The 11,558-nt window shown below is 33.1% G+C and overlaps 1 protein-coding gene across 1 annotated transcript; it reads right to left on the reverse strand.

Moving 5' to 3' along the window:
* Nucleotides 1-741: 741 nt before the first annotated feature.
* Nucleotides 742-11,537, reverse strand: LOC128175425 (uncharacterized). Its single transcript, XM_052841039.1, has 12 exons — nt 11,182-11,537; nt 10,846-10,984; nt 7,567-7,632; nt 7,228-7,308; nt 6,928-7,092; nt 6,183-6,700; nt 5,784-6,031; nt 5,612-5,660; nt 5,363-5,440; nt 4,988-5,155; nt 4,791-4,878; nt 742-1,663 (listed from the first exon to the last, which is right to left on the reverse strand). Exons 1-12 carry the CDS (start codon nt 11,287-11,289, stop codon nt 1,302-1,304), a joined length of 2,070 nt encoding a protein of 689 aa, XP_052696999.1. The 5' UTR covers nt 11,290-11,537; the 3' UTR covers nt 742-1,301.
* Between the last annotated feature and the right edge of the window lie 21 nt (nt 11,538-11,558).

An 11,558-nucleotide genomic window follows, 5' to 3' on the forward strand; every position in this document is an offset into this window, starting at 1 on the left:
TCTAATATTGTTTACATCTTCTCAACAGATACTTGTAAATGAAGAAGTCGCTCACAATTTTAATTTTCTTTTGTAGCTTCACTAATACTACAGCTTATTCAGGATTTAAGAAACAATACCAGATCTGTTTTTTCATTTGTTGTACTATTATTTCAATGTTCTTAACCATGAACCATTTTTAAAGCGCTAAGCATAGCTCAGCGCTTTATTGTCATTAGACTTCTATTTCCGGTGCAAGGAATAACTGCCCTCTATGAGCAGAAATATACATCATTTAAACTGGTAAGAGGTATAGGGAACCAGTTTTCTGGGTGACGGAAATGGCCGAGTAGATACGATTGGTTTGCGGGGCTTACGTACATCAGCACGGGATGCTACGCAGTGATGAAAAAATATAGTGCGTATTCAGAAGCTAATATATAGAAAAATAAAATCGATTCTTTGCAAGAAAATGTCAAAAACTGTGATAAATTACTGTTCAAAAGGTATAATTTGTGATTTTAACATATCTTTTTTCAGGCAAGTATCCATATACAAGTCGTGTTCAGCTTTAATTCACATCATCTTCAGAAAGTACCATATATTTAAAGAAATCTGGCCTTCGATACTTTAAATTGATATTCATTAAACATAAACCAAAATTTCAATAAGGCTCATTTCCGCCTACGCTTGCACACAGTAAATTTTCTTAGAACCAAGCTAGGTTAGCGCTATTCAGTACTTTCAGTACTTTGATTATTTATATACCCGGTACTCTTTATGCAAGTTCAGCACATACGGTAATTTAACAACTATCAGGAAAAAACGCAAGAAAAAATTCTTATAAAAGGGTGCACTTTGCTAACTCAGTTTCTAATAATAAACATTTAATTTAAATTGACCTACATATACATCGCTACAGTACGTATATTTACAAATGTCATTCGCAAGTACATGCATAGAAGTTGTTCTTTCATTAAATTACATCAACACCTGGCAATATAGATTGAGCATATTAGTTTAATATAATAAACTTCAAAAACAATCACCATTAATGGAAGCAAGCTGTAAAGAAAATTGCTCTCTCTTGAATTAAACAAAATAATCTCCATATAATGATTACTAACAGAAAGGTATTCATTAAAACACATCATGCACATATAATGATGAAAAATCAAAATTTTTAAATTCTCAAGTGAAAAATGTATTAAGTGCCTGAATGTTCAACTTTTTCTTTGTGAACTGATTTGGTTCATTTTTTGTACCAATAATGTTAGAAAAAGTATACAAAGTGACATACTTTTGGATGAGTTTCAGGGATCTTAAATTTTAAATACAGTTTTTAGCTTATCTACAATGTGGTCTGGCAAGATTTTGTCACTAATGTACTTGAAGCTACAGGCTACCCTGTTTCTTGGTACGCTGTCTGGAGAACATCCTTGAAATTCTGGATTCGGAATCCAATACGTTTCATAGTTGCCCATTAGCCACGAGACTTTGATGTTGTTCTTCGATACATCATTGATGATGCCCAACCATGGTTCTCCATTTTTCAAGTCCCTCTGTCTGATTGGTTTGATGGCCACAACAAGGCCAATGGTCAAACCCTCCTGTCCCTCCTTAAGGTCCCAATCATCAACTGATGTTTTTTTGGTAACTGGGGCTTCTAGTTCCTCTGTGGCATCTATTGTTGTTAAAATTTTACAATTAGTGTAATAGATAAAATGTATATTAAAGCTGAATACCACTCATAACAAGAGGCCCATGGGCCACATTGCTCACCTGAGAAAAAATAGGTATGAAAAAATCAGCTTAATGGAGTCATAATACAAACTATCTGGACAATGTACAATAATACATGTAGATCCTGTATAAATAAAATCCATTTCCCCCCTGGATATTCTTATGTTTATAATCATTAGTCCCTTTTCTAACAGGGTGATTTTATAGTCATACCACATGTTGAGTATTGCAGTTCTCAAAAAGATCCTTAACAATTGTTTATAATTGGGATTCAAACCTACATCAAACTCTGAACCTTCTTTTGAGGCGGAAGAATTGTCCTGTGGCCAAAGTCTTAACAATTATAAAGAATCATCTGGCTGATTAGTTTCTGAGAAGAAGATTTTTAAAGATTTACTCTACATATTCCTATGTAAAGCTTTGACTACCCCCCCCCCCCCCCATCCATTGTGGCCCCACCCTACTCCCAGGGGTGTCATTATTTTCACAACTTTGAATCTACACTACCCGAGGATGGTTCCACACAAGTTTCAGCTTTCCTGGCTGATTAGTTTTTGAGAAGATTTTTAAAGATTTACTCTATATGTTCCAATGTAAAACTATAACACCCCCCCCACCAATGTGGCCCCACCCAACCCCCGGGGATCATTATTTTCACAACTTTAAATCTCAACCACCTGAGGATAGTTCCACACACGTTTCAGCTTTCCTGGCTGATTAGTTTTTAAGAGGATTTTTAAAGATTTACTTTATATTTTTGTATGTAAATTTTGACCCCCCTCCCCCCCCCCCCCATTGTGGCCCCACCCTACCCCAGGGGTTCATGATTTTCACAACTTTGAATCCACAGTACCTGAGGATGCATTCACACAAGTTTAAGCTTTCCTGGTCTTATGGTTCGTGAGAAGAAGTTTTTTGAAAATTTCTCGAAAATTTCTCGAAAATATCTCCCTTTGCAAAAGGGCATGGTCCTTAATTTTCACAACCTTGAATCCCCTTAGGCTAAGGATGCTTTGTGTCAATTTTGGTTGAAATTGGCACAGTTGTCTTTGAGAAGATGTTGAAAATATGAAAAGTTTACAGACAGACGGACGACAGACAAAATGTGATCAGAATAGCTCACTTGAGCTTTCAACTCAGGTGAGCTAAACAGGCACTGTCCGCCACATTTGTCTTATCAATGCTAATCCTACAACCCCTTTATAATGGCCCAGATTGCTGAACATTTCAAAGTATTTCGTTGTAGAGGTCTCACCTGTGTGGGCAATTTTACATCTTGCTTTGCCTTTAACTTTTGAGTACCGTGTGTTTTTTACAGTGTTATAACTGCTGTAGCTTTTAACGCACTTTACAAGCAAAAACTATGTGGAATGTAAATATATGTATTTATGAGTGGTGTTCAGCTTTCAGACTGGTATTTGGAAACACTTATTACATGAACATCTAATTAGGCTTTTGCATGACTATGGTCCAATATACATTTATAATTATTCTATTGTAAATTTTTTGAAAATTGAAATTACAACTAGATATCTGAAAATATGTAATGGCCAACTCAGCAATAAACTAAAATTTGAGCAACTAAAGTAACTATAACTGTCCTGCACCCCCCCCCCCCCCCCCCAGTTGAGACTTAGATTTCAAATGGGAGCAAATGTGAATGAATTTCCCTAATTTGAGTCATTTAATAATGAAGACATGAAGGTTTTATTGCGACACATAAATAAAAGAAAAGAAAATCAAAAATGTCAACTTCAAAACTTCACTGTTAATGCACCATATTGAAAATTACCCCCCCCCCCCCTTTTCAAGAATGAAAATATCCTTGCAAAAATGTTTCTTATCTCAGTTATCTAAGTCTTGACTGATACAATTATACTGTCTTTGAAAAAAAAAACCTGACATTTTTCTATGATTTAACTATATGTCTCTGATGTAGCTGCTGATGATTCATCCCATATGACTGATTTTAGTTGATTAGCTTGTTGACATGAATACATTGTCAGAATTTTCATAACTCTGTCATTTAAATATAAATAATGAATTTGAAAATTGCTAAAACACTATAGAATCACATCAATGATTTTGAATTTCATTTGCATGAATGCCCATTATAGGGTCACTTCATAATTATATTTATTTGACTTAACTAAGTTTAAACAGCTTATATTATTTAAGAAAAATGTACATGTATATAAATATTTTATTTCATTAAAATGACAAAAAATTTGGTTTTCTATAAAACAGTAAAACCCATGAACCAGTCAGTCTATTTTACAGATTATCAATTTTTCCTCAACACGATCCATCTTACATTAGCTCTGACAATGGCCCTCATGAGACAAATGATTTTGGCTGCACTTGTCTTTGATGATTCTTCTAACTCTCAAGAAAATGCAGAATTTATCAAACAAATATTTTGGATTGTGAGTTCTAAATTGTTCCATGCAGTAAGTTTTAATTTAGATGGACAGACAGATGGACGAGGTGATTCCAATATAACCTCACCTCCACTCTTTGCTGTTTGTAAGGGTATAATTATTGCTTAATGTACTAAAATAATTATGGGTAGTTTGCATTTTTTGATTTATCATATTCTTTGTACTTGGCACATATTGTTCATTAAGTCATAGACTAAGGATTCCTATCAATGAAAAGATGAACAAAGACAGTTACCCAATACACAAACATCAGTCTTTCTTAGTATTAAATTGAGTGAAATTTGAACTTCATAAGTTGAGAGTGAGAGTACACAAAACCTGAAAAATTTTAAGTACAGCACCGGGTAATTGCAATCATTTCTATGGTGTACCAGTTCAGTCTGATTTCGATATTCAAGGAAAACAAAACTGTCTTCATTCACTCTTTTGTCATCAAAATAGCATGTTATCATTATTGAATTATCTTACATTAGAGACTCAAAAAATAATTTCTTAATAAAACCAGTACTAGTAGGTGATTTGGGAAAATCTTACAAACTAAATTGGACATGCAATGTTTAATTTGTAATATAAGAATCCTATTTAAGTTCTTAAATAATGACAAACATACCAGAAAAGTTGTCTTACCTGTGCATGTTGTTATTTTCCTTTTTATCAGCTTGTCTTGCTTTTCCCTCATAATTCGACATTCCTTTGTCACTTGATTTAGTTTTTCCTGTATAGAAATTAAAGTGGAAAATATTGCCATTAGTCTTGATACATGTAATTCACTTAATTAATTTATAATTTGGCATTTGTAATGAAAATGATCAAGGAAACCTCACCTTTAACTGACATATTTCATTCCGCATATTCTTTTCAACCTGAAATCTTTGTGCTAGATCTTGTTTGATTTCATTTTTCTCCCTATTTGATGCCTCTAATGCTTCTTTTAGTTCTGCATTCTTCAACTTGAGGTCATCATTGCTCCTCTTCTCTCTATCTGCTGTTTCCTGCAATGAAAATGGTAGAATCTTTACATTGTTGTTATGTTGAAATTGTAATGACACTTCGTAGCCTCAGATTACTTAATTGAACTTTTTTCATTGCCTTTTTGTATAATTTATTACGTTTACTAAATTTTTTTTTACTAACTTTTCTCTTAAAATGGAATGTTTTAGAACAGGTATTTTATTAGTTTTCACATTGATTTTTGTTACCTTTAAGGCTTCAATAAGTATGCTGTAATCTATGGCATCTTCTTTATCTGCTTTATCTTCCGATGGCTCGGCAATTGCCTGAAATCATTTCTTAGATATACCAAATCTGTAAGAGTCCTAGTTTGTTTTTGTTTTTCATTTTTTTTTGCAACAATTATTTACTTTTTACATAATATGACTTCACTATGATAAAAATTGAAGTTATCAATTCACCAATCAGATTTATAAATATATAATTTTTGTGAATACCTCTACTTCAGATGTTCCTAGTTCACATTCTTTTTTGTTGGAATCACTGCTGTGAACAAGTAAAAAGAAACAACTTATGAAAATTTTTTTTTAGAAAAATAAATGAATTAAAAAAAAATCACATTTTGTAAATTTCTTAAATATTATTGTCAACACAAATAATTGTACTTACCATTTGAACTCAGTGCAGAGAGAGACGAGTTGCTTGAAATTGATTTTCCCACTGTTATAATTCTTTAAGAATTTCAGCAGACTTTTCTCTTGTACTCCATCTAGTGGCTTCAACAGTCTTCCGCTAATCTTGTCTTTCTTTATTTCCATTTTAAGTTTGTTTACAAAGTCTAGAAATTTGATCCAGACCTCACTAGAAAGTTGGGCAAATCTCATTTCGAGTCTGAATCTGTTGTTTAGAGTTTTTCTCTATAAAAAGAATGTTGATAATTGATCCTCAGTCAAAAATGATTTGAAAACACATTGGATAGCTCCCTTAATGCATTTATTTACTCCTAATTAAAACATGATATTACGTCTTTCTTTTTTTTAACATCAGATGTATTTGAAGGATACTCACACTGACAGATCCCATAGCAAGCTGCAACCCCTCCTTCCATTCTGTTATCATATCTCTGCCTGTAGGGGTTGCTTTCGTTGTTGTATCTTGGACATGGGTATATCCAGCTTTTTCGAACAAAGAATATCTGAAGCAGCTTGCTCTGTCTACCAGATCAAGGTCTGTTCCAAGCTTTCTAACCTGGTTGTGCTGATTGGCTACATATTTGGCCTCATCAGGATTTAAATTTGTGTACACAATACACATTCTTTTTTCAAAGGGAGTTGGATCAGCTGTTGTGGATATAATGTTCTGTAGTGCCTCTCTAGAGTGATTGCCTCCAATCACCTCAAGCGTACAGGACTCAAAATTGTCCTCCTTCATTTCGCCACAAACATTCACAACCATCAACTGAAAGTAGTTGCCTGGCCGTTCTGAAAATTCCCTCTCCAGTTCTTTGACATGTTTTATATCCGGTTCTCTCAGCAGATTGCCAAAGGAAGGCTGTCTCAATTTAGATACAGGGAGAACCATGTAACCTTACCAAAAAAATTCATTCCATTTTTTATTTTTTTACCCCAAAAATAATCAACCTTCAATTTTTATTTCTTATTTTAAAATCAAAATGCAAATAACATCCCTAAAACATGAAATGTATTTTTAATATGTATTAATTTGTCTAATTCTAGTCTTAATTCACACTTCACAGTGATTCAAGATAAACTGGATAAATTATAACATTGATGGAAATTGGACTGTTCATTACCTTTAAGTTTTTTCTGAATGGTTTCCACAAGAGCTTCCTTAGGAATATCAGTACGACTTTTCTTTGACATGTTACTCTCATTTTCTGTCATACCACTCATGTCATCATCATAGACCCCTACTGGTTCAGCTGATAAAGGTGAAGCATCACCCATTTCGGAGCATTCTTAATTAAAATTAAATAAAGATGATTGATAATTTAATCCATACTTTTTCATATATTTCATTAAATTTAGCTTTACTGTGTAAATTTTAAAGTATTGCTAGGTACAGTTATATATATAAAAGCATGCAGACACACCTGAAGTAGATGGTCTGTAAACTTCCTTATTTACTTTTTTCTGTGTTGTCAAATTAGTCAACTCATCACAAACTGCATCCTCTAGTTAATAAAAAAGCAAGTTATTTAGACGGACATTAAGAGAGTGGAAAATGTCATCATAGTACTGAAAATATACCTGCAACTACATATTCTTCATCTGTAATGTGCAACATGTTTACATGACCCAAGTTATCATTAGAATAAAATGTGCATTAAAATGTTATCCTCAACACTCAACTTATTTAACATTGGCATCAATATCAAAGTCATATGAAATTGCATGTCATGTACCCAGTATACAACAATGAAATCCAATACCTTTGAATTCAAATGGTTTAATCTTAGAGTAAGTTCTTCTTAATGTTGGTGGTGATTTGGTTTGCTCTGAAAGAGAAGAAAAGTTTTAATGTATATATACCTATTGACAAATAATCTATTATAAAAAATGCAAAAATATGTACCTAATTAATATTGCAGTTTGAATGTTGAAAGAACAAAAAGTCAAATTGCTCAGTTGATATTAGTTACATTGTAAATGTTGAACTAAAGTATTCTTTTTTGTGCATGTGGTTCATTTCTGATTATTTGATTTTAATACTTAAACAATAACTCTTTAAAATATTATAATCTCTAACAAATTGGAAAGCGTTTTATTTAAGCAACATTTCATGATCTTTTAATAAAACTTGTAATTTTATTTGCACTTTTAACAGACCTATATTTGATCAATTATGAAAAAATTTTAAAAAAAGTAATTACCGTATGAAAAAAAATTGAGCAATTTTCTTCATGGTAAAATGGTATGCACTATCCCTTTAAATTGTTTATTTTAAAGACCAATGAAAAGATAACTTTTTGTTTAATGTAAACACCTCCTTTAAATATAAATGTATTGACCTTCAATTTATCATTAAATGAACTAAAAAAATCAATTTTTATTCTCTTCACCTCACTTATTTTGTATCAGAGATTATAAGAAATTTTAAAGTGGTAAATGCTCCATAAATGATTGCAAGAGGCAATATTTAACTTAGGTAATATTCAATGAAATCATGCATGGGTTTTTCGTCAAAAGGGGGGGGGGGGGGGTGAAGGAATTTGCATGCTAATGAATTTTGATGCAAATGTGTAAATGAAGAGAGTAATTGCAAACTTTCCCCTCGCTACCAAATCAAACTATTGAGAATTAAATGTTAACTCAAAACTATTGTAAGAACCCCATTGGGACCTTTATCAAGATAGCTATCAAAGCATGATCTCTGAATAGGCCAGGACTCCTCTGAGCCACTGCTCTGCAGGCGATAAAGAAACAATAATTTTACAATGTCAAGCAAGTGTAAAGCAAGGATGATATATGAATGGATTCCAGTGATTGAGAGTTGGTTCAATCTCTGTTTTATCAAATTAATGTTCTAACCGTTTTGATTCAAGCTATCAAATCCCCACATTTAATTTCAAAAGCAAAGATAACCCCTCATCCTATTTGTAAATTAGAGCATTGTCTGTAATTAATCAAATGACTTTCAAAGGGAAAGAAATGTGTTGATGGATAAAATTCGAGTTAATCTATTATCTGAAATAAACTTGTTTATGCCTTGTGAACTACGGTATATGACCAGATCAATAGAGAATTTTTTTTCATTTTCTCTCAAATTTAATAAAAAAGGTACCAATTTCTTAAGTTACATTAATAGGCTGTGATTATAAGTTATAGTACTAGTGGTGCATGTTCATCAGTCAGGTCCTGCATGTCACATGCAGTTTGTTTCACATGTACATGTCTTCATCTTTGTTTACAGTTATTAGTATAATTCCATTATGCATTTTCCCTTTTTAGTTGATTTTCATTTTGGGGGGGGGGGGGGGGTGGATGGTGGTAGATTTTTTTTTGGCTGACTTCTTGTTAATATATTGAAAAGAACAGGATTACACATTCATAAACGCATTTACTTTATTATATACATGAATACATAAAATTCCAAAATTAGTTCCCTAACTTGTAGATGTAAAACACTAGTAAGTGTATATCTGTAGAACAGGATTAGGAAATACATGTCGTAGAGTAATTTTAGGAAATTTGTACTTTAAAATTAGCTATTGATTCTTAGATAGCTGTTAAATTGAAATGTTTTTTTCTCATAATGTAAATCAGTTCATAATGATATTAATGCCCTATATTTGCTTACCTAATCTTTTTTCTAACAAAAATTAAAACAGAACATAAATAATGATTTTTTTTATATTTAACAATGACTTACACGAGCCTGCACTGTGAGCTATGGTGAACTTTATAGGCACCGTGATGATAGAACCATGTATATAACAGAAAATACTGGATATGTGTTGGCCATTGTCTATGCAGCTACTCAAAGTTAAATACCATCTAGTAATACATGTAATTTTGTTATGTATGGTGTATTAAATTCCTAAACTTTGTTTGTTTTTAACAATTCACATATGAATTTAAACTATTAAGCTAAATTCATTGAAACAATGACTCATAATTGTGAAACTATTACGAAAAGATCAGACAAGACATATCAACCCAGTTTAATCTACAATCAACAAAATCAGTAACCTAGGAGCTTATGCACTAGAGGTTATAGCAAGTACCAGAACTTAATTAATGTAAAAGTGGTTATTTACACATAAAGGAAATGAACACTATTAATGTGGTAGGTTTAAAACCCACTCGTATGTTACTGTAATAAATCTGTAACGGAATGGGAGAAATAATGACGGACCAGACCTGGTTTCGAACCCAGGCCCCCTGAACCTCTAGTCAGGTGCTCTACCAACTGAGCTATCTGGCACTGGGATTCGAACCGGTCTGATTGTCACATTCCTCCCCCCTTAAATGATCTTCGTCCCCAAAGATCACCCCAGGCTCTTCCCCTAGCAGGAGTTCACCTGTCAGTTCCAGGAGTTGGTCACGGCACCAAATTTAACGGGATGGGAGAATTAATGACGGACCAGACTTGGTTTCGAACCCGGGCCCCCTGAACCTCTAGTCAGGTGCTCTACCAACTGAGCTATCTGGCACTGGGATTCGAACCGGTCTGATTGTCACATTCCTCCCCCCTTAAATGATCTTCGTCCCCAAAGATCACCCCAGGCTCTTCCCCTAGCAGGAGTTCACCTGTCAGTTCCAGGAGTTGGTCACGGCACCAAATTTAACGGGATGGGAGAATTAATGACGGACCAGACTTGGTTTCGAACCCGGGCCCCCTGAACCTCTAGTCAGGTGCTCTACCAACTGAGCTATCTGGCGCTGAAATTTGAACCGGTCTGACCGTCACTAATCAAAACTTTTATAGTGTTGTATTTTAATCACCAACCCGTCTATTTGATTACAACACTTATTGAAAAGAAATACTCAACCACCAGCAAGGGCAACCACTTTTACACTATTTTTGATTTACATCTCACAGCTAAATTTTGACATTTTTTAGTTTATAATACATCTTCATGGGATATTACATCAAAAATATGATATCTCATTTACTGCCTTAATACAGTCCCTGCATTAAGAGTCAATTTCGAAACTGTAACAATATATTATTCTTTCAATGATCAATATTTTATTTGTAAGCTTACCTGATTTTTTCAAACTTCTCCATCTTTCTACAAATGAATTTCTGCTGCTTAGATATCCAGTAAAAAGGCAGGAATATTGGTTGTCCTTTTCATGAAAATCTTCAAGGCGCATTATTTTGTCAAGGCCATTCATCATTATCTAAATAAAATGAAAATAAATAAGCTGGCTTATTCATTGTATCTGAATTTTGTTTTTATACGTTTTATAAAATTTTATCAATCTTAATCAGAATGGATTCACTTGCATTATCTTCAGAAAATATTCTATAACAAAATTAGTATAAACTATAAAAAAGACTATATTTTTGAGTTTTAAGAAATGTATTTTCATTATACCTTGATGCATCCTTTATTGTTGGCAGCTGCAATATCCCATACTTTTCCAACTATGTTGCCTTTTTGTTTCATAAATACTGCATTTTCTGACTTTGAAATTGACCACATATTGCTTCTTCACTGAGAGTTATGGATGATGTGATACAGACATTCACACTAGGCTGGTCAAAATTTCACATACCAATTGCACGCCCCAAGTCTTATCAGTAGATCTCTGATTGACAATATTCTTCACTGACTGCAGAAGACTTTAGCTCATTCTTGGTGACATGGTCGGTGATATCAAGTTGAAACCAAACAAAATGTTGAAATGAATGATATAACTTTTTCTGAGCATTCTATAATTGAATCTCAGGAATATGAATCATCATTGGATC

Source organism: Crassostrea angulata, chromosome 3 (assembly GCF_025612915.1).
Source record: "Crassostrea angulata isolate pt1a10 chromosome 3, ASM2561291v2, whole genome shotgun sequence".
NCBI classification, from domain to species: Eukaryota; Metazoa; Mollusca; class Bivalvia; order Ostreida; family Ostreidae; genus Magallana; species Magallana angulata.